General features: G+C 45.2%; 2 protein-coding genes across 7 annotated transcripts; one reads left to right on the top strand and one right to left on the bottom strand.

Annotated features, from left to right (window-relative positions):
* The first annotated feature begins 16,837 nt into the window (after positions 1 to 16,837).
* On the top strand, positions 16,838 to 18,088 carry RNASEH2C (ribonuclease H2 subunit C). The gene is made up of 4 exons (XM_026004427.2): positions 16,838 to 17,073; positions 17,261 to 17,448; positions 17,534 to 17,653; positions 17,954 to 18,088. The coding sequence occupies exons 1-4, from the start codon at positions 16,902 to 16,904 to the stop codon at positions 17,978 to 17,980; spliced, it is 507 nt and encodes a 168-aa protein (XP_025860212.1). The 5' UTR covers positions 16,838 to 16,901; the 3' UTR covers positions 17,981 to 18,088.
* Positions 18,089 to 18,161: 73 nt separating this feature from the next.
* KAT5 (lysine acetyltransferase 5) lies at positions 18,162 to 25,902 on the bottom strand. Of its 6 annotated transcripts, none has more exons than XM_026004423.2 (14): positions 25,610 to 25,902; positions 25,444 to 25,510; positions 25,055 to 25,123; positions 24,827 to 24,963; positions 24,392 to 24,574; positions 24,228 to 24,302; positions 24,047 to 24,121; positions 22,937 to 23,185; positions 22,770 to 22,859; positions 21,306 to 21,446; positions 21,134 to 21,227; positions 19,008 to 19,167; positions 18,802 to 18,883; positions 18,162 to 18,709 (listed from the first exon to the last, which is right to left on the bottom strand). In XM_026004423.2, exons 1-14 carry the CDS (start codon positions 25,619 to 25,621, stop codon positions 18,575 to 18,577), a joined length of 1,569 nt encoding a protein of 522 aa, XP_025860208.1. In that variant the 5' UTR covers positions 25,622 to 25,902; the 3' UTR covers positions 18,162 to 18,574. The 6 variants fall into 6 exon arrangements, with proteins under 6 accessions (XP_025860208.1, XP_025860209.1, XP_025860211.1 ...); XM_026004424.2 differs by having other exon boundaries at positions 24,392 to 24,547; XM_026004426.2 differs by lacking the exon at positions 24,392 to 24,574.
* Between the last annotated feature and the right edge of the window lie 507 nt (positions 25,903 to 26,409).

Below are 26,409 nucleotides of genomic sequence, written 5' to 3'. Positions count from 1 at the left end.
CTTGATTTCAGCTCAGGTCATGATCTCAAGGTCATGAGAGCAAACTTCACGGTGGGCTCCATGCTCAGTGTGGAGTCTACTTGAGATTTTCTCTCCCCCTCTGCCTCTACCCCTTCCCCCCACTTGCACTTTCACTCTCTAAATAAATATATAAATAAGTTCTTTTAAAAATATATCAGGGGTGGCTCAGCAGTTTAGCGCCTGCCTTTGGCCCAGGGTGTGATCCTGGAGTCCTGGGATCGAGTTCCTCATCGGGCTCCCTGCATGGAGCCTGCTTCTCCCTCTGCCTGTGTTTCTGCCTCTCTCTCTCTCTCTCTCTCTCTCTTTCTCTCTCTGTCTCTGTCCCTCATGAATAAATAAATAAAATATTTTTAAAAATAAAAATATACCAAATATACAGATCATAGAGAAATTTCAGAACCAGAAAAGATCCTGAATAGCCAAAGTGATGTTGAAAAAGAAAACCAAAGCTGAAGGCATCATAATCCTATACTTTAAGCTGTATTACAAAGCTTCAGTCATCAAGACAGTATGGTACTGGCACAAAAGCAGACACATAGATCAGTGGAACAGAATAGACAACTCAGAAACGGCCCCAGAACTATAAGGTCAAGTAATCTTTGACAAAGTAGGAAAGAATGTTCAATGGATAAAGGACAGTCTCTTCAACAAATGGTGTTGGGAAAATTGGACAGCAACATGCAAGAGAATGAAACTGGACCACTTTCTTATACCATACACTAAAATAAATTAAAAATGGATGAAAGACCTAAATATGAGACAGGAATCTGTCAAAATCCTAGAGGAGAACACAGGCAGCAACCTCTTTGACCTTGGCCATAGCAACTTTTTACTAGACACATCTCCAGAGACAAGGGAAACAAAGGCAAAATTGAACTACTGGAACTTCATCAAGATAAAAAGGGGAACCCTGGGTGGGTTGGCACTTTAGTGCCTGCTTTTAGCCCAGGGTGTGATTCTGGAGTCCTGGGATCAAGTTCTGCATCAGTCTCCCTGCATGGAACCTGCTTCTCCCTCTGCCTCTGTCTCTGCCTCTCTCTCTGTGAGTGTGTCTCTCATGCATAAATAAATAAAATTTAAAAAGATAAAAAGCTTCTGCACAGTTATGGAAATAATCAACAAGACTAAAAGGCAACCAACAGAATGGGAGAATACATTTGCAAATGACCATCAGATAAATGGCTAGTATACAAAATCTATAAAGAACTTATCAAACTCAACATCCAAAAAATAAATAGTCCAGTTAAGAAATGGGCAGAAGACATGAAAAGATATTTCTCCAAAGAAGACATACAGATGGGGCACCTCGATGGTTCTGTGGTTGAGCATCTGCCTTCTGCTCAGGTCATGATTCCAGGGTCCCAGGGATCAAGTCCCACATTGGGCTCCCCGCAGGAAGCCTGCTTCTCCTTCTGCCTATGTCTCTGTCTCTCTCTCTGTGTCTCTCATGAATAAATAAAATCTTTTTTTTAAAAAAGAAGACATACAGATGGCCAACAGACATATAAGAAAATGCTCCACATCACTTGGCATCAGGGAAATACAAATCAAAACCACAATAAGATACCACCTCCTACCAGTTAGAACGGCTGAAACTAACAACTCAGGAAACAATAGATGTTGGCGAGGATGTGGAGAAAGAGGAACCTTCCTGCACTGTTTGTGAGAATGAAAGCTGGTGCAGTCACTCTGAAAAACAGAATGGTGGTTCCCCAAAAAGTTAAAAATACAACTATCCAGGGTGCCTGGGTGGCTCAGTTAGTTAAGTGTCCGACTCTTGATTTTGGCTCAAGTCATGGTCTTGGGGTTGTGAAATTGAGCCCCACATCAGACTCCATGCTTAGCAGGGAGTTTGCTTGAGATTCTCTCTCTCCCTCTCCCTTTGCCCCTCCTCCTGCTCTCTCTTTAAATAAATAAATAAATAAATAAATAAATAAATAAATAAATAAATATTTAAAAAATGGAACTACCCTATGACCCAGCAATTGCACTTCCAGGTATTTATCCAAAGGATACATAAATACTGATTTGAAGAGGCACCTGCACCCCAATGTTTATAGCAGCATTATCAGTAATAGCCAAAGTATGGAAAGAGCTGAAATGTCCACTGGCTGAGGAGTGGATAAAGAAGATGTGGTAGATATATACAATGAAATATTACTCAGCCATTAAAAAATGAACTATTGCCATTTGCAAGTTGGGGTGTGACTGTGGAAAGAGTGACCACTTCATCTTGACCACATCAGTGCAACAGGTAGGCGATAACCTTCCAAGTACCTATGTTTGTGTGTAACTTACTGGGTGGCACAAAAGCAGGCTTGGGTGGCCAAGCCTGGTAAAACTGTCAGGATGAACATGTGATTATTTTAAATGTTAAAGATTTTTGTATAGGAAAAAAAATCCATGATGTGGATGAAACTAGAATACATTACTCTTTTTTTTTTTTTTTAAGATTTTATTTATTTATTCATGAGAGACAGAGACAGAGAGAGAGAGAGGCAGAGGGAGAAGCAAGCAGGCTCCATGCAGGGAGCCTGACGTGGACTCGATCCCGGGTCTCCAAGATCATGCCCTGGACTGAAGGCGGCGGCGGCGCTAAACCGCTGAGCCACTGGGGCTGCCCAGAATACATTATTCTAAGCAAAATAAGTCAGTCAGAGAAAGTCAAATACCATATAATTTCACTCGTATGTGGAATTTAAGAAACAAAAGAGATGAACACAGGGGAAGGGAAAGAAAAATAAGATAAAAACAGAGAGTGAGGCAAATCCCAAGAGACTCTTAACTGTAGAAAATAAACTGAAGGTTGCTGGAGGGGAGATAGGTGGGGGATGGGCTAAAGGTGATGGGAATTAAAGGAGGGCACTTGTTGTGATGAGCACTGGAGTTATATGTAAGTGATGAGTCACTAGATTCTACTCCTGAAACTAATACTACACCATATGCGAACTAATTTGAGTTTTAAAAAATCTTGGCGGAAAAAAATCAAATATAACAAACATAATATAAAATATTATGACAGAGAGTTAAGACCAAACATGCCTATTATATTGAGAAATGTAAATGTAAGGCTTAACTCAGCTATTCTTAAAAAGTTCTTAACTTGGTTCAAATAGCAAGACCCAACAATATGTTATCTATAAGAGAAACACTTAGAGCAACATGATTCAGAGAAACTAAAGGTAAGAGGACGAACAAAGGTATACAGGCACATGGAAACAATAAAAAATCAGAAGTAATGCCCCTGATATAAAACAAAGTAGAATCCAAGTTGCAAAGTATTAGACATGACAAAAGAGTCACTTTTAAACATTATAAGCCATAATTTACAACCAAGCTGTGACATTTGTCAATATTTATGCACCAAATAGCACAGCAAACTTTCTTTTTTTAAGTAATCTCTCCACCCAATGTGGGGCTTAAACTCACAAACCCAAAATCAAATTCACACACTCTTCTAACTGAGCCAGACAGACAACCCAGTAAACACTTTTAAGATATAAACTACAGAGGATGCAAATAAATATAGATGGAAATACACTAATTACAGGATATTCTAATTCATCACACTTGGTGTAAGACAAATGAAGAAGAGGGCCAAAAATAAGGAATGAAAATAAGACATAAACAACATAATAATCAGTATAGTAGATCTCAAGGATGTCTGTTGAACTCTATACGCTAGCAATGAACAATCCATAAAGGGAATTAAGAAAAAATCCCATTTATGGTAGCATCAGAAAGAATAAAATACTTCAAAATAAATCTGATAAAGAAAATGCAGGAGTTGCACATTGAAAATATAACACATTTCTGAAAGAAATGAACGAAGATGTAAATAATGGGAAGGCAATCCACGTTTATGGATTGAAAGACTGAATATTATTTTTTTAAGGATTTTATTTATTTATTCATGAGAGAGGCAGAGGGAGAAGCAGGCTGCCTGCGGGGAGTCCGATGCGAGACTCCATCCAGAGACTCTGGGATCACACCCCGAGCCAAAGGCCAGGTGTGAGCCACCCAGGTGTCCCTTGGCAATGGTTTCTTAGATATGACACTCAAAAACATAAGCAGGAACATAGGTAAATTGAACTTCACTGAAAATTCTAAAACTTGTGCATCAATTGATAGAGACACTATCAGGAAAGTGAAAAGATAACCCACAGAACAGAAAATATTTGCAAATCATGTATCTGATAAGGTTATAATAGCAACATATATTAAGAATTATAATATGGGGCACCTGAGTGACTCAGTTGGTTAAGTGTTTGGCTCAGGTCATGATCCTGGGATCCTGGGATGGAGCCCGGTGTCTAGCTCCCTGCTCGGTGGGGAGTCTGTTTCTCCTTCTCTCTCTGCCCCTCCCCCTTTCATATTCTCTCTCTCTCTCTCTCTCTCTCTCAAATAAATAAATAAAATATTTTTTTAAATGTGCAAAGAAATGGGCTGCCCGGGTGGCTCAGCGGTTTAGCGCCACCTTCAGCCCAGGGCCTGATCCTGGAGACCCGGGATTGAGTCCCACATCGGGCTCCCTGCATGGGGCCTGCTTCTCCCTCTGCCTGTGTCTCTGCCTCTCTCTCTCTCTCTCTGTCTCATGAATAAATAAAATATTTAAAAAACAATAAATGTGCAAAGAAAAAATAAAATGTGCAAAGGACTAGAGTAGATATTTCTCCAAAGAAAACATATAAATGGCCAAAAAACATATGAAAAGATGCTCAGCATAAGTCATTAGGGAAATGCGAGTCAAATGCAAAGCACAGAGAGAGAACATGCAAGGATGCAGTGAGAAGGTGGCCATCTACAAGCCAGGAAAAGAGCTGTCATCAGAAACCAATCTTGATGGCCCCTTGGTCTTGGATTGCTAGTCTCCAGAACTGTGAGAAAATAGATTTCTGTTGTTTAATCCACACAGCCTGTGGTTGTAGCATTATTCATAATGACTAAAATGTGGGAACAACCCAATGGGCATTGATAAATGAATGGATAAACAAAATACGAATATTATTCATCCGTAAAAAGGAACAAGACCTGACGCCTTCTACAGCATGGAGGAACCTTGAAAACATTGTGCTAAGTAAAAGAACTGAGAAACAAAAAGCCAGATACGAGATCATTTTTATGAATCTTCAGACAAGGCAAATCCATAAAGACAGGAAATAAATTAATGGCAGCCAGAGACTGGAAGAAGGGGAAAACAAGAAGTGGCTACAAGTGGAAATAGCATTTCCTTTTAGCATGATGAAAATATTCTGGAATTGGATCATTGTGGTGGTTTCATTATCTTGTGAATATACTAAAATGACTAGATTTTATACTTTAAAGGGGTGAATTTTATGGTGTGTGAACTATTCATCATTATGAAATTTCCTAATGATGGTGACTTGTTCAAAGTATGAAGGAAGTGAATTTGAAGGAGCTCTCAGTGGCCAAGCCTGGAATGAGTTAAGTAAGAAAATAATAACAATAGATTAAAACCATTAGAATGAGTAAATATCCTTGAGCCCATGTTGATATAAGTAACTGAATGAATAAATGAGAATGGACAGCTCTAGAATTCCAATTAATCAATGTAGAAGGAATGTCTGAAATAGAAAATCACTACCAGGCAAACACCATAGTAGTAATAGTTTCAGGCAATCATCAGAGAATTCTTTTTTTTTTTTTTTTACCAGAGAATTCTTAAATAGTGGGAAAAGTGTGATAAGGGTCAGATTATTTGCATAGTCTCAAAATACTTCCATATAAGACACTTATTATTTATAAAACATAGTAACTCTAAAGGAGAGGACTCTGCAGTCACCACCTTCACCAAGTGATTGGAGTTAACATACTGGTAATAAGGGTAATGATGGGGTGCCTGGCTGGCTCAGTCTGAGGAGGGTTAAACTCTTGATCTCGGGGTTGTGGGTTCGAGCTCCACATTGGGTGTAGAGATTACTTCCAAATAAAATCTTTTTTTAAAAATGCAGTGATATGTGTTGGTAGAGAAGGGCATAGTAGCACTTCTGTGATATTTTTGCCAAAATTAAATATCTTCAATTCAGTTGGGAGAAAACATCAGGCAAACCCAAACAGCGATATTCTACAAAATAACTGGCCAGTGCTCTTCAGAAGTGTCATGGTCATACAAGAAAAAAAAAATGATTAAGGAACCGCCACATATAGTAGAGGCTTAGAAAGCATGATAATTAGGTGTAATGTGAAATCTTAGGTCAGATCCTGGACCAGAAAATGTACATTGATGGGAAAGCTGGCAAAATTTGAATATTGTCTGCAAATTAGTTCTTAGTATTGTATCAGTGCTAATTTCCTCATTTTGATCATTGCACCCTGGTTCCATAAAATGTCAACATTAGGAGAAGCCAAGTGAAGAGTATTTGGGAACTCTTTCGAGTTCTCTGTATTCTGTAAGTCTAAAACCAGTTCAAATAAAAGTTTTTAAAAACTGTGAGATAAAAAAAAAAAAAACTGTGAGATAATCATTATATATAAGAGAAGCCTACTTTTATCCCTTGGTTCCCAGATTCTCATATTCTGATCAAAAGTGGAAAAAAAAACCCCACCACACCACACATAGGTCCTTGATTCAGAGCACGGTTCTCTGTTTTCTTAAATTCTGTATTTGTCTATTTGACATCCGTTAATTACAGGACTGAACTAACAGCCAAATTTGTTTACATTTCTCCTATAATCCAGAGCCCATACTCTGAAAACCACCTCTTCTATTTATTTCTCAAATACCAAGCCAATATTCCCTTGCCCTGAATCAGCCCAGGGCCAGGTACCAGATACCTGGGGACAGTCCCTATGCCCCAAAGTCCACCAGAATTATTCAAACTAGCCAGTCCTAAACTGTTTACTCTGCCCTGCCTGACTTTCCCACAGAAGCCCTGAAAAGGCAATGGCCTATGCCTTCCCTTCACTCCTCTCCACCTCCGACAAAATCTGGTGCTTCCCCGTGAGGCCCTGTGTGACTTGCCAAGCCTCTTGTTTTCAGGGGAACTGTAAGTAACATTGAATTTTCTTTCAATGGCGCTGACCTCTCCAAGTCGTCACTCAGTCACCACTCTAGATTGAAATTCACAGATACATTGATAGGACATTGATAGGTATGATAAGGACATATATATCCTATAGGGCAGCTGCTTGAAACTAGCAACAGATTGTCTCCCAGTGGGCGGAGTACCTGGTTTTCAGGAAGCACTCCCCTGTTCTATAAAGCCTGCTGTCCTGAGATGGCTCACAGTAAGACCTGTGATGCCCATGGACCTGGTCCCATTGCCTCACTTCTTTTCCAGCCAAAAGAGGTTCCGTGCTTGAAAGCGGTGCTGTGGGGGATATAGCCAATTAAAATACTGGTTGGGGCACTACAGTCAAGGAAAGAAAAGCCATCTCCAGAGTAAGCAAATTCTGGAGATGAATTTCTGCCCCCTTCATAATAGACGCAATGCAATGTAATCAAACTGAAACTGAGGGTTTGGCTAACCTCTTGGAACATATTCTGCTATATCAGGAGTTCAGTGCAGGTCTCTCCTTCTGGACTGTGGGGCATTTATTTGTGGCAGTGGTAAGATCAGCTTTGCTGGAGAGAAATCCATGTTGTTGAGCTCATTATGCGGCCTCTATCCCTGACCCATAATGACTTTTTTTCATGAGTCTTTTGGGCAAGAATAGGCATGAATGGGAAATTAATGTGTCTCTTCGCACCTGTACAAGGTGCCCTTGTACAGGAGATAAAACATTACACTCAGACCCCATTCCAAGAAGTCTATGCACATATCTCTTTATTAGGCCTCTTTGCCACTAAGTTTCTCCTCCTCCTCCTCCTCCTCCTCCTCCTCCTCCTCCTCCTCCTCCTCCTCCTCCTCCTCCTTCTTCTTCTTCTTCTTCTTCTTCTTCTTCTTCTTCTTCTTCTTCTTCTTTTTAAAGACTTATTTACTTATTTCAGTGAGAGAAAGAGAGAGAGCACACAGCAGGGAGGGACAGAGAATGAGGGAGAGATAAATCCAAGGGACTCCCCACTGAGTGTGGAGCCCAATAGGGGCTTGATCTCAAGACCCAGAGATCACACAGACCTGAGCTGACAACAAGATTTGTATGCTGACTGACTGTGCCATCCAGGCGCGCCACTAAGTTTCTTTTTTCAAAATTGTATTGAGGTATTACTGACATACAATACTATATTAGTTTCAGGTGTACAACATAGTGATCTGAGTCACCAATTTTCTCATCTTTCCACGTCACAGAACATCTGCCTAAACTTAAGCTTCCACCATGAATCACTGCAGAGCAGTAGTTATCAACTCGGGGTGGTCTCATTTTCTAAGAGACATCTAACAATAGAGGGAGACATTTTTGGTTGTCATAACTGTAGGGGACTTGGGGAGGGGCACTGCTATGGCATCTAGCGCATAGAGGCCAGGGATGTTGCTAAACATCCTACAATGTAAAGGACAGCTCCCACAACAAGAATTATCCAGCCCCAAATGTCAGTAGTGTCAAGGTGGAGAAATCTTTTTTTTTTTTAACTTTATATTTTTTATTTTTATTTATTTATGATAGGCACACAGTGAGAGAGAGAGGCAGAGACATAGGCAGAGGGAGAAGCAGATTCCATGCACCGGGAGCCCAACATGGGATTCAATTCCGGGTCTCCAGGATCGCGCCCTGGGCCAAAGGCAGGCGCTAAACTGCTGCGCCACCCAGGGATCCCAAGGTTGAGAAATCTTGATGTAGAGCCACGCTGCTGGGCACCCTCTTTCTAGGCCAGGTGGATAACTAGATGTCCATTTCTCCTTCTGGACTCCTACCAGTGGGCTGTAATGATACAGCATTCTATGTCCAGTTGGTACTTAGGATGCACACCATCTATAAGCCCGTCTTGAACTTTTATTCCTCACTTAGTTGGTCATAGGGGACCTACCCATGAGGTCAAATATATAGTAACTAAGAGACTTGACTGCAAAGCAGAAGTGGGACCCTTGGGGGCATGAACAATTAACTCAAAACAGCAATGTAACATTTATGACAGCAGGGTAACAGGGAATGTTACAAACTGAAACTGGGAATACTCTGATCAAGGTATCTGCACTTCCCTAGAAGTGGTATAGTGTTACTTGAAAGCAGACTTAGATTAATTATAAACATATATTGCAAACTCAAGGGTGACTACTAAAAATATTAAGTGTAATTGATACACTAAAAGAGGAGAGAAAGTGGAGTCATATAAAATGCCAATTAAAGACCAAGAGGGCGGGATCCCTGGGTGGCGCAGGGGTTTAGCGCCTGCCTTTGGCCCAGGGCGCAATCCTGGAGACCCAGGATCGAATCCCAAGTCAGGCTCCCGGTGCATGGAGACTGCTTCTCCCTCTGCCTATGTCTCTGCCTCTCTATCTCTCTCTGTGACTATCATAAGTAAATAAATAAAAAATAAAAATAAAAAAAGATTTAACGATTGTCAAGGTGGCGTCGCTTTAAAAAAAAAAAAGACCGAGAAGGCAGGGGGGCGGCTGGCTGGCTGGCTTGATCAGTAGAACATGTGACTTGATCTTGGGGTTGTAAATTCAAGCCCCACAATGGGTACAGAGATTACAAAAAAAAAAAAAATTATTTTTATATTTATTTATCTATTTGAGAGAGAGAGAGAGAGAGAGAGAGAGAGAGAGAGCGCGTGCATGAGGGGAAGGGGCAGTGGGAGAGGGAGAGAGAAACCCGAGCATACTCAGTGCTCAGTATGGAGCCCAATGCAGGGTTTGATGCCACAACCCTGGGTCCACAATCTGAGCTGAAAGAAAAAATCTGACAGCCAATTGACTGTGTCATGCAGGAGCCTCAAAGAATAAAATCTTAAAAAAATCCAGTTGATTAGGGACACCTGGGTGGCTCAGCGGTTGAGCATCTGCCTTCGGCTCAGGTAGTGATTCTGGAGTCCCGGGATGGAGTCCCGCATCAGGCTCCCTGCGTGGAGCCTGCTTCTCCCTCAGCTTATGTCTCTGCCTTTCTCTCTCTGCGTGTCTCTCATGAATGAATAAATAAAAATTTTTTTAAAATATAAATATAAAATAAAGGCTGATAAGGCAGAAAGGAATATTTTTTTAAAGTGCCACAAATAAAACAGTAAAAACATGGTTCATATTAATCCAACTGTATCAATAATAATCAATTTCATCGTGAGTACACCAATTAAAAGACAGAGACTGTCAGCATGAATTTAAAAAAAAAAAAGACCCAACTATATGCTGTCTACAAGAGACCCACTTCAAATATAAAGACACAGGGGGAGTAAGACAGATCCACCATGCTGACACTGATCCAAAGAGAGCTGGACTAGCTATGTTAACTTCAGACAAAGCAGGCTTCAGAACAAGGACATTTATAAGGGATAAAGAGGGGCATTATAGAATGATAAAGGAGTCAATTTTCCAAGAAGACCTAACACTCTTTCATGTGTATTCGATGCACCCAACCACAGAACATCTAAACATGAGGCAGGGGCACCTAGGTGGCAAGGATAGTTAAGGGTCTGGTCTTGATTTCAGCTCAGGTCATGATTTCAGGGTCGTGAGATCGAGCCTTGCATCGGGATCCATGCTGTGTGTGGAGTCTGCTTGGGTTTCTCTCACCCTCTCCTCTGCCCCTGATGAGGCATGTGAGGCAAAAACTTGACAAAACTGAAAGGAGAGATAGACAAATGCACTGCTTGTGGGAGACTTCAATACCCTTTTGTCAGTAACTGCCAGACCAGCAAGCAGGAAATCAGTAATTATGTAGTTGAATTGAACAGTACCATTAATCAAATGGACTTTTTAAAGATTTTATTTATTCATGAGAGAGAGAGAGAGAGAGAGAGAGAGAGAGAAGCAGGCTCCATGCAGGGACCCCGACATGGGACTAGATCTGGGTCTCCAGGGCCACACCCTGGGCTGAAGGTGGCGCTAAACAGCTGAGCCACCCCGGCTGCCCTCAACTGGATTTTTTTTTTTTTTAAGATTGTATTTATTTATTCATGAGAGACACACACAGAGAGGGAGAGGCAGAGACAGGCAGAGGGAGAAGCAGGCTCCTCGCAGGGAGCCTGATGTGGGACTCCATTCCAGAACCCCGGGATCACGCCCCAAGCCAAAGGCAGATGATCATACTGAGCCACCCCGGCATCCCTAATCAACTGGATTTAATTATATAATACTTCTGTAGATTATAGAATATTTATAGATGATAGAGTATTGCATCCAACAGCAGCAGAATACATGTTCTTCTCAATTGCACATGGAATATTCACCAGGAAAGATCACATTTGGGGCCATAAAATACACCTTAATGAATTTAAAAGAATAGAAATCTGTTCTTGGACTGAATGAATTAAATTAGAAATCAATGACAGGGGGATCCCTGGGTGGCGCAGTGGTTTGGCGCCTGCCTTTGGCCCAGGGCGCGATCCTGGAGACCTGGGATCAAATCCCACATCAGGCTCCCAGTACATGGAGCCTGCTTCTCCCTCTGCCTGTGTCTCTGCCCCTCTCTCTCTCTCTGTGTGACTATCATAAAAAAAATAAAAATAAAATAAAATAAATTCTTAAAAAAAAAAAAAAGAAATCAATGACAGAAATATTGCTGGAAAGTTCCCAAATAGGGACGCCTGGGTTGCTCAGCAGTTGAGCATCTGTTTTTGGCTCAGGGTGTGATCCTGGAGTCCTGGGATCAAGTCCTGCATCAGACTCCCCACAGGGAGTCTGCTTCTCCCTCTGCCTATATCTCTGCCTCTCTCTGTGTGTCTCTCATGAATATATAAATAAAATCTTTACCAAAAAAAAAAAAAAAAAGTTTCCAAATATTTGGAAATTAACCAACACGCTCCTAAATAACCCATGGGTCAAAGAAGTCTTGAGAGAAATTTTAAAATATATTGAACTAAACGAAAATAGAATATAACTTGTCAAAATCTGTGGAATTCAGTAAAAGTTAAACTTAGAGTGAGGTTCCGGGCATTAAATACACATATTAGAAAAGAAGAAATCTCTATGAATCAATAATCTAAGCTGCTGCTTTAGGAACCTAGAGAAGGAAGAGTAACATAAGCCTAAAGCAGGCAAAGGGGAAACAATAACAAAAATCAGAGCAGAAACCAATGACATCAAAAGCAGGAAATCAACAGAGAGCATCAATGAAACCAAAAGCTGATTTCATGAAAAGATAGTAAAAATTGATAAGCCTCTAGTCAGACTAAGAAAAAAAGAGAGGACACAAATGACGAATACCATAAATAAAAGAGGAGTCATCACTACTGATCCCACAGCCATTAAAGGGATAATAAAGAAATATTACAAGCAACTCTATGTCCACAATCTGATAACTTAAATGAAATAGACCAATTCCGGGGCACCTGGGTGGCTCAGCAGTTAAGCGTCTGCCTTCAGCTCAGGGCGTGATCCCGGGTCCAGGGTTGGAGTCCCACATCGGGCTCCCTGCATGGAGCCTGCTTCTCTCTCTGCCTGTGTCTCTGCCACTCTCTCTGTTTCTCTCATGAATAAATAAGTAAAATCTTAAAAAAAAAAAAGAAATAGACCAATTCCTTGAATGATACAAAGCAAGAAAACTAGAAGAAATAGATTATCTGAATAGACTCATATCTATGAAAGAATTTGAATCAATAATTAATAAGTATATAAAATACAATAGTTACCATTATATACTGTTAATATATAACATATAATTATATGTTATATGTATATAAATTATATATATTTATAACACTAAACATGTGGGGTGATGGAAGTGTTACTTAACTGGATGGGAGGAACTCTCTCACAGTGTATACGTGTATCAAATCATCATGATGAACAATTTAAATACCTTACAATTTAGCAATATGATCAATCTGAAAAAGATTTAAAAAATCTATTTAAAACTGAACAACAAAAAAATTAAGGTTAATGTTAATTAACCTTTCAAAAAAAGAAGCATCAGGCCCAGTTGGTTCCCCTGGTGAATAACAGTGGTGAAAACCCATTTAAGAAAGAACAATAAAAATTCTCTATAAACTCTTCAGAAAATAGAAGTGGAGGTAATACTCCAACTCAGGTTAGAGGGAACAGGGAAACACAACAGGTTTCTCTAAATATACCTTACTTTATGGATTTGACTTTGTAAATATGGGGGGGAAACCCATACTTGTTAAGCAAAAGTAACTTTTTCAAAAGCTATCTGAAAAAGTTAAAAGAAAAATGAAAGGAATAATCCTCACTTTGTATCCCATTGATGGCATACCCATAACCATAGGACTATTTCCAGTAACTTTTAAAAACAGTAATTGAAGGGACGCCTGGGTGGCTCAGTAGTTGAGCATCTGCCTTTGGCTCAAGGCATGATCCCCGAGTCCCGGGATTGACTCCCACATCAGACTCCCTGCAAGGAGCTTCCTTCTCCTTCTGTCTCTGTCTCTGCCCTGCCCCCTCCCCCATGAACAAATAAATAAAATCTTAAGAAAATAATAAAATAAAAACAGTAATTGAATTATATATCTCAGTGGAATATATCTCAAGGACAAAGAGAACTCCAAAAATCAATGGTTAAACTATGTTTGTTAATGTTATTAGTTGTAGTGTTGTTATTTTTATTCTGATACTATTGTGTATAAAGTGGGAATAAATCTAAATAAATCTTCAAAAAAGGAATAATAACCACAGTTAGCTAAATTATATCAAAATGTTAAAATCTATTACTTAATATATTTTTAAAAGGTCACAGTTGGAGCATGCCAGGGAAACAACTTACCATTTTAAAAACAGAAATAAAAGGAAAGTATATATATTAAAAAAAGGAAAGTATCAAGCATTTATTTTGCTTTTCTTAAAATTACTCTATCAATGGGCAACCAGGTAGTTGATGAGGGGGAGTGGTCTTTAGAGAAGTATTATACAGTGAAAGAAGAATGATGGACTTAGAACATTGGTTTTATAACCCCTAATGAATGAAGGGATCTGGGTCATGATCATCTATGACTGCTAACCTCACAAAAAATTGATGAGGTATTATGTACCCCTGGTGGAAAAAGATGCCACCACTCGAGCCACCCCCCCCCCCCAAGAATCTGATGAAACTTCTATATCTCACTACTAATTTGCAGGACAGATGACCATAGCAGTAGGAACACAATCACTAGAATCCATACTATGGGAAAGTTGCAGAATAATAAATACAAAAATATGGGGATCTCTGGGTGGCTCAGCGGTTTAGCCCCTGCCTTTGGCCCAGAGTGTGATCCTGGAGTCCCGGGATCGAGTCCTGCCTCAGGCTCCTGGCATGGAGCCTGCTTCTCCCTCCTCCTGTCTCTCTCTCTCTCTCTCTCTCTCTCTCTCTTAAATGAATCTTTAAAAAATACATAAAATAAATACAAAAATAAAATCCAACATCTACAGTTAAAAAACAGTTAGTAGTATAGTATATAACAAATCAAAAGGTAGCTTCACAATTATCGGTGAAATAGCAAAGCAGTCCCATGAAAATTTCAGGAAAAAGAAAAGGATGTCCACTGATACTAGTAACATGTAAGATTGTTCTGAAAGTGCTAGAAAGCGCTACAAATTACACAATGCAATGAGGAGGCAAAGTTATCATTGTTTGGAAGTGGAAAGAACTAACTCTGGACAACCCAAGAAAGTAAAGTGAAAATTCTTAGAAATAAGAGAAGAATTCAGTACCTATCTGGCTTAAAAACTAATGTGTAAGAATCAACAGCTTTCCTGAAAACTATGCCTGCAGACCAAATCCAGCTCACTTCTTGTTTTTGCAAATAAAGTTTTTCTGGAAGACATCCATGCTTATGTATTGCATACTGTTTATAGTTGTTTTATTTATTTTTTTAAAGATTTATTTATGATAGACACAGAGCGAGAGAGAGGCAGAGACACAGGAGGAGGGAGAAGCAGGCTCCATGCAGGGAGCCCGACGCGGGATTTGATCCGGGGACTCCAGGATCGCACCCTGGGCCAAAGGCAGGCGCCAACCTCTGAGCCACCCAGGGATTCCCCTATAGTTGTTTTAATGCTACAACAAAGTTGAGTAATTGTGACAGAGATAATATGTGAGATTTGCCAACCTCTGCTTTAGATAACTGATAGTTAAAAAGAAAATGGAAAATGGGGCGCCAGGGTGGCCCACTTGGTTAAGTGACTTCATTTTGGGTTAGGTCATGATCTAAGGGTTTTGAGATTGAGCCCCACCTTGGGCTCTGAGCTCATCTTGGAGTCTGTCTCTCTCCCTCTGCTTGTCCCCCTGCTCTCTCTCTCCCTCTCTCTTATAAATAAATGAAATCTTTTAAAAAAGTCTCTCCCCTTCTGCCCTTCCCAACTCCTCTGTCTCTAAAAGTAACAAAATAAAATGAAATGGAAAAAATCTAATTTATAATGGAAACAAAAACTACCTAGGAATAAACATAAAATATGTAATAACTATTATATACAAAAAAAAACTTTAGAGTTGCTTTAGAGATGATTTAACTCATCTCATAAAGATGAGACATCTCTCATTATGTCTTATGAGAGAGCAGACATAAAAGGAGATAAGAATAAGGGTGGCTCAGTGGTTTAGCGCTGCCTTCAGCCCAGGGCTTGATCTTGGAGACCTGTGATCAAGTCCCAGGTTGGGCTCCCTGCATGGAGCCTGCTTCTCCCTCTGCCTGTGTCTCTGCCTCTCTCTCTCTCTCTCATGAATAAATAAATAAATAATCTTTAAAAAAAAGAATAAATGGTATTAAAGGAAAAAAAAAAACAACAAATGGTAACTACATTTGTTAACTACAAAAAAACTACAGCAAGATGCTCTAATCTGTTAGTACCCTCCAGCCAAAGACTACCAGGAACACATCTATAGTTGAACAGACGTGTTTATTACTCTTGTTCTGTTGGGCATCTCAGTAAGATGGTGTTCAGAAAGGATTTATAGGATTTGGCTTGTGCTAAGTGATTTGGGGGAGGGTTTAAGAAAGCCAGAGTTTTTCTCTGGATTGGATACTGTCAAGAAGGGGAAGTATTTCTAGGATGGGATATGTTAACAGATCTTACCCAGACAAAAGCTAAAGCTGTAATTGGTAAAGTTCACTTATATTTCCCAACATGGTCGATGTTTCATCATTCTTGTGGTTTGGACAATGTTCCTCTCTTTGTTGGTGTTCACATGACTATAGAGTGATCTTGTTTTTGTCTTGATCCCTCACACCACGCAGTGACTTTGTCCAATGTTGATACTCTGTGAAATTGTTCATGTTTAACAGAACACCACGGCCAGTACCTGGATGTCTGGAGGTGTGTTTAACTTTCTCAAATCTCTATAAATTAAATGCAATTTTAAACTTAATTGCCAGTTATGTCTGTTCTTGTTTTACGAAAGAACTTGACAAAACATATTTGGGTATCTGAACAAATAAACATTAGCAAAGAGTTAAGAAACCAAAAAAGAAATAGTATTGCGTAAACAAAAAAGACGTAAGAAGAAAAGATTGATTAATCTACTACAAAAAAAAATAAGTCAGTTTGGAGAACAAATCACAAACTCGGATAAAATAACTTCAACGCATTTGAGGAAGTGATGTCCCCAGTAAAACAAACAAGCAACTCTCCCTACCAATAACATAAAAAGAGTACTTTTCGGAATAGTTTCGATTTTTTACCATAACAGAAACTCCTGAAAATCATTTTCAAGAAAAAAAGACTGGGATTTGAACACATCGGGGCAGGGCTCGCAGAGGCTCAGAGGAGCCTCAAGGAAGGACTACGCTTCCCAGGAGGCTCTGCGCTGAGCGTCCCCGGACTCCCGACAGGCTCCGCGCGCTTTACGCGCCAGCTTTGGCCTTGGCCACCGAGCAGCGGAATCGGCGGCGGAGAATGGAGAGTAGCGATGAGGCAGCAGTCGAGAAGTGCCGCGTCCACTTGCGCCCCGGCACGCTGCGCGACGCCGCTCGCGCCACGCTGCATCTTCTGCCTTGCGAGTTTCTAGTTAACCGGCCTGCCCCCGTGGACCGCTTCTTCATCCCAGCCATTCGACAGGGTCCGGACGGTGAGTGCTCACCGCCGGACTACGACTCCCGGCAACCCCCGCGCCCACGCCACGTTCTCCTCGGCGAGGAGTGGCGCGAGAGCTCCTGGGGATCGTGGTCCAACGGAGGTGGCGGGAGGGCCCGGGGGGCTTGCCCCGCAAGGCCTGAATCAAGCCCGTACCGAGGCCCCGAGCCTGCCTTCTGCAGGACTCGAAGTGTCGTTTCGGGGCCGCAAACTACGAGGCGAGGAGGTGGTGGTGCCTCCTGGCCTCGTGGGATACGTGATGGCGATGGAGGAGCAGGGAGAGGTGTCGATGGAGAAGGACTTCTCGGAGGGTGATGAGCGAGAGGAGCAGGAGCGGGCAGAACCCCGCGAGGCGCTGGAGCGGGACTTCGTGAGCACGGGGGTGGAGGGGCAGGGCTGGAGAGTGGTGCGGGCGGCAGCGGTGGCCCTCATGTTGAGCCGGGTCCCTTCCTCAGGACCAGTTTATCGGAGCCATCGCCAATTTCAGCCACTTCACGCTATGGGGCCTGGAGACCATTCCTGGTCCGGACGCCAAAGTGCGCGGGGCCCTAACCTGGCCCAGTCTGGCCGCAGCGGTGAGTAGGGGGATGGGACCTCACTCTTCAGGCCCCATGCATTCCCTTGTGCCCTCAAGGGTATTCCCTGGACTGTCCAGAATCTTGTCCGAGTGGACTTGGGGCTTCAGGGCCGGGGAGTACAATGGGGCACAAGGAGCCTGGGTCTGACTGGATTAGACTGGTCAGGGGCTGGGGGGCTTCCCCACCTCTGACCTGTCTAGAAGGGGTTGTCATTCTGAGTAGCTGGGTCACTCCCAGAGTATGTGGGCCACCCAGTGTGTGTCAAAAACCCAATAGTACAGGTGACTCCTGTTGCAGATTCACGCACAGGTGCCTGAAGACTGAGAGCCGGAACTTGAAATTGAAAGCCACTGGTTCCTTCACCCCAATAAACCAGCTCTTCATTTTGGAACCACTGATTCCATCACCCCAATAAACAAGCTCTTCACAGCACCTGCGAGTTTGTGGGCACCTTGGAGTCTTCTAAGCTGGCACTACCCCTTCTCCCACAAGAAACTTTCATGGCTCAGTCTATAGAAAGGATTTATTGCCAAGGAGCAGTGAGGGCAAGAGAGGCCAGAATTTTGCTGCCAGTACCCACCCCTCCTCCCAACTCCTACTTACAAAAGAAATTTTTACAGCCACTAGCCCTCTGTACAGAGTGCACCCACCCCCCATCTCACTGTACATAGCTGCTTGGCTCTGTCCAGTCCCTGCTTCATAGCAGGCCCAGACCTGCAGCCAGTTGACCTTGGAGTTGACCTGAGCCCTGAGCTCGCCTTGGTGCTGGGCAGCTAGCCCCTACCAGGCCTGTCCTCTCCTTATGAAGCTGTCTTCAGCCCCACCTCCCTTGGTGTGCCTCTTGGGGGCCCTGGTAGGGATGGGATGTGCTGTCAGCCCCAGTTCTGCTTTGTTGCCACTGCTATAGACAGTGCCTGGTCACCATTTTCCCCTCTTGCTCCAGTCCTTGGGAGTGAAGTGCAAACACTTGGAGTCGATTCGAAGGAGCCGCTTGAGCATAGCTCTTTCATGCCCATCCACGATGTCCTCAGACAGTGTGAGGATATACTGGCCCTGGATGGGAGATTAGGACCGGAAGGGTCAGCCCATGTGGGGTGCACACTCTGCAGCCGTACACACACGTCTCCCCCTGCCTGCCTCCCTACCTTGTAGTAGTTGATGAGGTTGAGGTACTGTAGAGTAGAAATGACATCCTCCTTCTTGATGCTGGTGATTTCACTGATCTCGCTGTGGGAGGGCAAAGATCAGGTCCTCTGGAGGCCTTCCTCTCTGCCCCAAGCCCCCAGGAGCCCCAGGAATGAGGATGGGCCATGCCATGCACCCCCAGGGTCGGAGGTAGGGCCAGGCTCACTTGATGGTGATCTGTGGCCTCTCCCCGCTCTCTGACTTCAGCCCCATCAGGATTTCCAGGATGGTCTGGGACCAGTAGCTTCGGTAGGATAGGAGGCCAAGGTCTGAGAGGGGCTTCTCAGGGGTCCCTGTTTTCCCTTCCACTTTGGAGAGTTCATAGCCTACAGCAAGGCAGCAAGAAGGGGTGGGTAAGCGATCACACCTTCATGCAACTTTCAGAACATGGTTACAGGAGTAAACTGCCTGGTTCCCATCTCACCCTTGCCATATGGTAGTTCTGTGACCTGACATACGTAGCTAGTCTGCTGTGTCTGTTTCCCCAGAGAGCTAATGAGCATTCACTCTTCATCTCTGTGCTGTGGAGGGTACTGAAAGGAACAGCTATAATCCACCTGGAGGAAAACTCAGGAACCAGGGAAGTGCAGAGAAAATGACAAGAAAGGCGAGTGCCTGATTGTCATCATTCCAGACCATATCTCCTGGGTATGTGAGAAGGGAAGGCAGCCCCCACGTGTGGTCTGGGCCTCAGGATGTCTGGATTTGCAGTCAAGTCAGTCCCCCTAGCTGTGACCTGGGGAGCATTGGCTGCTCCAGGACCAGGCTGGCCTGACTAGGTGTTGATAAGAAGCAAGGAGAGGCACTAATGTACTTCCCAGGTCAGAAGGCGGCCGTTCCACAGCAGGTAACTCATCTCTCCAGAGGCACTCTCCGACTGCTCTGTCCTCCTCTACCCTGCTGATTACTGGGCACTAGCAGGCAGTTCCCAGGGAGCCCCTCAGGCTGTGCAAAATCCTATATGGTTTCGTGTCTCTTGGCAGAGTCTTCATTCTCTCCCTCAGGGTCCTGGGGTGTCCTTCATTACCTCTATAAGCCCTTCTTCAGCCTCAGTCACAGCTATGTGGGCTCACAGCCCTTTTTGCCTGCCCCTCCCAATCTTTATCAGCTAGTCTTCCCCAATCTTCTGTGACTTCCACCAAGCAGCCTGCTGGGGAGAGGGACAGAGAAGCTCCTCCTTTAGAGAAAGGAAGCCTGGAAGAGGAAGGGAGCACACCTGGGTCCCTACTTGACTTTGCTGGGCCTGCCAGTGCATGTGGGATCCTGCCACATCAGCCTCCCCAGCTGCAAGGAGCTCCTGGCCCCTCCCCAGTGAACATCCACCTGCCCTCAAGAAGTGCCCAGAATGGGCACTCCCAGTGCACCTGTCTGCTCCTGCTGGGCAGAAGTGAGCACATCACATTGGTGCCCTTGCCCACATCCTATCTCCATGGAGGTCTGAGCTTCAAGGCTTGGATTCATTTTAAGTATCCGCCCACATATTAGGCTGAGGGCTTCCTGAGAATGTGACCCCATCTTGGTATCACTCTATTAATAAAATAACTCAAATGGATCATGACCTTGATCAAGTCAAGCCTCTGTGACTTCACCAAACAGCTAAGTCTCCCTCCTGTCTCTCAGGTCAGAACTTAACTATCCCAAGGGTTCAGTGAGTGGTGAGTTGAGTGGAGTGATATAAGATGCTGGGAAGCAAAAGGGGGCCTTGCGGGTGGGGGACATAGAAGAGTTCACGGATGATGAGGGGCAGAGTCCCTTGTGGGCTTTAAGAGACTGACCTGCCTGAATCCAAAGAGCAGAGACCAAATCCACACAAATCAGTGCTTCCTTATTTTCCTGAGTTAACATCACGTTAGCATTTTGAACATCCACTATCTGCAAGGCTCAGGTGACAGCTGGGGAAATGAAGCACTGGTCCTCACTCAGGAATTTGTATGGTGGCACAGAACCAGGCAGATGAGCAACAGTGGCTCACCTGGTTTCTGCTGATGGCTCCCTGGACGGGAGCATATGAGTCAGATTTGTGAAAAGTTGGGTGGTGCTTAAAACCTCACCCAAGGAAGAGTGAGGAGCTGAAAACCTAGCCCAGACAAGCAGGGTAGTTGCCCTGAAAATGGAGAAAGCCTTGGGAGAGTCCCACCTTTATTTCTGGCCAGCTCCCCTGGTGACAGCAGAGTTAACAATCATAGCAACCTAGCTTGTCTACAAGGGAGGCACAATGGCAGCACTGGCACTGAGCCTGGGCCTGCATGTACCCACCCCGGGCCCCTGGCTGGGAGCAAAGGTACTACTCACTGAACTCGATCAGCAGCTTGCCGTAGCCCCGGCGCTGGTAGGGAGGCAGGGTCAGGATGCAGGCCACATTGTAGTCTTCTGTGGATTCCTTTTCCTGGAAAGGGGAGGATGGTGAGTGAGGAGGGGACACAGCTCAGGGCAGGGCCAAGAGATGATCTGGATGAGCACTCACCTTGGAGAAGTAGCCGACGATGTGGAAGCCCTTGCAATCATACTCTGTCATGACATAGAAGAGGAAGGGATCTGTATCATAGTACAATGTCTTGTGGTCGAGGAAACACTTGGCCAAAAGACACAGGTTCTGGGAATAACTCTGCAAAGGAAAAGGCATGTCACCACCCTGGGTACCCTGTCTTAAATGTGGTCATTTGGTTTCTTTACCCAGGGCTGATAGATGATGAGTCTTCCTCCCTGGCGCCTGACCCGTTCTATTAGGCTGTCCCTCCCACTCAGGCAGAGCTAATTCTCAGAGTCAAAGAGCCCATGTACCAGCTCTGTGATAGTGTCTGACCTCCTGTCTTGCTGGTGAGCTGGGCAAGTTTACCCCTGTTCCCCATACCTCCCCCTAAGTTTTGTCTGGGGGGTTTCCACTGCTCTCTGCTGCAGTAACAAAAGTCAATAGGTTGTGGCATGTCTAGAAAGACACTGCCAAGGCTTAGAAGAGGACCTCTACCCTGGTGATAGTCTTAGGAATCTACCTTTTAAAAACCACAAAACTCTCCCGCCTCCAATCACACATACTGGAGACTGATCTAACCTACAATGGAGATCAGGTGTTCTGAAACTCAAAGTAACTGCCTTAGGGGTCTCCCCACCAAAAGGATTCATCTTGCTGCTTTGCTTTACCTCTATACACATTTTCTCCTGCATATGAGGCATGGCTTTTTAGCCAGCTGCTGGGCTATCAGCATGCACAAGTCCACACAGAACAGTAGTGAAAGCAGCCTCCTTCCCTTGAGCTTCCTCAGCACCCAGGCCAGAGCTCCACCCTGTAATTCAAGATGCCCTGCTTCTCCCTTACTGCCCTCTTTGCCCCAGGAATGGTCCCACAGTCTTAACGGTCCAGATTACTCCCTTCTTCCTTCCCACAGACTAAGGCAGGTTTGAAGCCCAAAACCTGCAGTGATCCCTACTCCCCCCAACTGGCCACCTTCTCCCCACCTGAGCTCTGTATCTTGGAACAGCCTTGCCTCATCCTCTCTGCTTCTCAGCCAGAATGATCTTTACCTTTCCCACCATCTGTACATCTACGACTGCCCTTCAGAACCCCACTCATTGGGCTTCCCTTACCTATCTTATCCTTCATGTTAAGGATCAAAGATCATCTCCTATGTGAAACTGCTGGCTACCTCTGGGTCCTGATAACCCACCCTTTGTTTCATGACACTTATCCCTGGGATCTGAGTGGATGTTGGCAGATCTGTTTTTGCCATGAACTGTGAACTCAAAGATTCTAATTACTGGTCATCTTTATACCTCCCATTAACTACCTCACAGCAGAAACTCAATAAAAATGGAATGAGCTAATCTGTTGGCCAGACTGCCTAGTATTTTCCTGAGCAGGAAAAAGCTGCTCATTTAACTTCCCCCCAGACCACCAGTGCCAATGACTCCCCATTGCCCCTCAGCCACAGACCTTGTTCTTCCGTCCATCAATCTCAAAGAAAGAGATGGTGCCCTTGCGGTAAATCTCATTGCCTGGGGGGTGTCGCAGGTCACACTTGGTCTGAGGAAGAGAGGAGGATCAGAGGCAGGGACAGGGTGGGGGATGGTAGGAAAGCAACCTCCTTGGACCCCTCATACCAAGTGACGCTGCAGACACTTCAGACTACGGCCGTATTTGAGGCAGAACTCGCAGAGGTAGAGGACAGGCAATGTGGTAAGTTCTTGTGGGTATGGGGAGAAGTACCACGGCTTCAGGCGATGCCGGCCCAGCTCGATACACTCAATGTTCTTCATCCGGGTGACAATGTCGTCGTGGCTGCGGTCAGACACCAAGCTGCCAGTCATGCGTGGAGCGGACGGTATTCCATCTGAGCTGTCCTGGGAATCCTGCCCAGGCCCAGTGGAAAACACCAGGTTATAGAAGGCAGCTCAAGCAGGACACCCGACAGCTCACACAACCCTTACATAGCTTTCCTTACTTTCAGAGTGTAACAACAACTCTATGGCAGGGGAAGGAAAAGGCTGGTACTACATTATATTCCCCACTTTCCAGATAAGGAAAGGGAAACTAGGTAAATTATCAATTGCAGTTTGAAAAAGATCACCAATGACTGATCTGAATCAGCTCTGCCTGGCTCCCAATCCTGCCAAAAACCATCATTGCCTGCCACCTCTTGTTTATTTTTTTAAGTTTACTTATTTATGTATTTTTAAAGTTTTTTTTTTTTTTTTAAGATTTTGTTTATTTATTCACGAGACAGAAAGACAAACAGAGACATAAGCAGAGGGAGAAGCAGGCTCTATGTAGGGAGCCCGACATGGGACTTGATCCTGGTCTCCAGGATCACACCCTGGGCTGAAGACGGTGCTAAACCGCTGAGCCACTCGGGCTGCCCTATTTTTAAAGATTTTATTTATTTATTCACGACAGACACAGAGAGAGAGAGGCAGAGGGAGAAGCAGGCTCCATGCAGGGAACCCGACGTGGGACTCGATCCTGGGTCTCCAGGGTCATATCCCAGGATAAAGGCAGTGCCAAACCGCTGGGCCATCGGGACTGCCCGAGTTTATTTTTTAATAATCTCCACCCAAGGTGGGGCTTGAACTCACAACCCCAAGATCAAGAGTGGCATGCTCTTCTCACTCAGCCAGGTGCCCCTTCTTGTTTATTTTTAAACCCATCAGTAAACTCTCTGTGCTACCTATATTTCCTCCTTTTCACCTAGCTTCCCTCTTCCTCAGACCTACCTCGTCAGTGCCCAAGCAATTTGATTTTCGCTTCCGTCCTGGCTGAGCTGCCACTGCCCTACGGGCTGATCCATTCTGTAGGTAAAATAATGAGAACAAGAAAGGAGGGTTGTGAGAGGAGCCTGATCGGGGCTACCAGAGAGTAGACAAGAGGAAGAAAAAAAGGGTTTGGGGGACTCACCTGGGGAAAAACTGAAGCTGGGGCTGTCTCGCTGGGCACTGGAGTTGCTGGTGAAACCACCTCCACCTTCCGTTTCTGCAGAGAGAAACCAAGAAAGGTGGGTCAGAAGGTAGAGAAGGTGGGACCTCAGAGGAAAGCAAGGTCCCTGGAATTGCTGAGGGTACCGTTGAGCGGTGGTTGGGCTGCAGGCAGGAGCTGGAGGAGAGCGGCTGGTCAGGCTCGCCACCGGGAATGGCCTCCCGCTCCTTGGGCAGGTTGAAGCGGAGTGTGATCTGGACCGGGATTGGCAAGGTCTTCCCGCTGGCCTGGGCGGAGGCCGGCTGTAGAGATAGGTCCAGGGTCTTCCTCTAGGGTGGGGATGGTGGTGGGATGGGAAAGGGGAGTAGGGCCCCTCAGCATGATCAAGTCCCACCCTCTGCCCTCTCAAGGACACAGGAACAGCTACTGGACTCTGGAAGCTACAATTTGGCCCCCATCCTTTTGCAAGCTAAAGCCAGAGTAGAAGGATGCAGACTTCTACCCATCCAAAAACCCCTGAGGCCAAGAGATGAGAAAAGTAGGAGGCAGGAGAGAAAAGGTGAAGCAGGGGACCTACTCACCACCTCTCTCTCTGGAGAGCCGGGGCGAGACCCAGGAAGTCCGTTCTTGGTGGGGGTCTTGGCCTCTTTCTTGGGGAACTGGATCTTCTTTAGGTCCAGCCGCTCGTGGGTCACCCATTCATCCAGGCGTTTGTTGACTGTAGCAGTGGGGATGGCTCAGGAAGGAATGCCAGAGACTGTTTCCCAACCCCTCCCCGCAGCCCTACCTCACCCCAGCCCAGGACTCACAGTCAATGTAATGGACGTAGAAAAGCTTGCGGCCACTGATGTCCTTCACGCTCAGGATCTCGGCCAGGGCTGTGGAAACAACACAGGCAGGAGCCTTAGAGGAGCCAGGCGAAGAGAATTCACCCTCCTAAGACCTGATCTCCACCGTCAGGCCGATACCTAAGCCCCAGGACTTGGAGGCTTTCGCCCAAACCCCCTTCAATCACCAAGTGCCGCCCCCTTTCCAAGCCCCGCCCTATCCATTCGGAGCGGCAGAAAGCCACGCCCCTCCTGAGTATCGGCGCCCCGCCCGCCCCAGGATTATAGAGGCCCCACCCCCTCCCGAGGGTTCCGTTGACTCCCGCCCCTCGCCCTCAGGTTCCTTAACCCCGCCCCCCGACGTCACTCACGCCACTCATCTTCGTTGTCCTGGTTCCGCCGAAGCACGGGCAGGCGGCAGCCCTCGATTATCTCCCCCTGGGGAGACAGCGCGGCGCCAGGGTCGGCTACTGGGGGGCCTCGGGTTCTACCCACCTCCCCTGGCTCCCTCCGCCCCGCCCCGGGCACCGGACTCACCACCTCCGCCATCTTCCCTCCCTCCACTGCCACTTCCGGCCCCTCTGGGAGACGTCACTTCCGGGACTGAACGCGCTGTAGGCCCGTGCCTCCTCAAGCCGCTTTAGAAGAAGACTTTTGAGAGACACCGCTGCTACCCTGGAAGCAGGCAGCCGCGCCGTTTGGCTGGCGGGAGAGTGGGGTGTTTTAAGTTTCGGCCCGAGTCCTAGGCAGAATCCCCGAAACGCGCTCGATTGGCGGAAAGCTGAGTCCGTCACGTGACGCCCACCGGGTGCGACGCCGGTCACGTGGATACGGCGCGGGTCACGTGCAACTAGGTTTGTGCTTCGAGGACGGCCCGGCTCGCGCGTCTCCTAGTGGCAACAGGAGGCGTCGCCGGGAGGAACTGCGCGTGGTTGGCGCCGGGGGCGGGGAGTTGGGGGAGTTCTACTGGGGGGACTTGGGAAGCTGGATAAGGGGGCGCACTGCAAACGGACCTTGTGCCTGGCGCTTGTGGACTTCTTCCTTAGGGTTGGGATTCAAATACTCAGGCTTGTTTTGTATATTTTTAATTTTAAAAATAATATTCATGCATACATTCAACAGATATTTGGTGATCTTCTAGCATGTACCAGGCATTATTCTAGGAGCTTCTACTACACTAAATATAATAAGCCTGATCTCATGGAGCTTACAGTCTTGGGGATTGAGAGGAAAAAGGGGCATAGATAATAAGTGTATTTAAAATTAAATTATTTAGGGCAGCCCCGGTGGCGCAGCGGTTTAGCGCCGCCTGCAGCCCAGGGCGTGATCCTGGAGAC

The sequence above is a fragment of the Vulpes vulpes genome, chromosome 5 (assembly GCF_048418805.1).
Source record: "Vulpes vulpes isolate BD-2025 chromosome 5, VulVul3, whole genome shotgun sequence".
NCBI classification, from domain to species: Eukaryota; Metazoa; Chordata; class Mammalia; order Carnivora; family Canidae; genus Vulpes; species Vulpes vulpes.
Note: the sequence above shows the minus strand (reverse complement) of the source record. Positions and strands in the feature narration are given on the sequence as shown.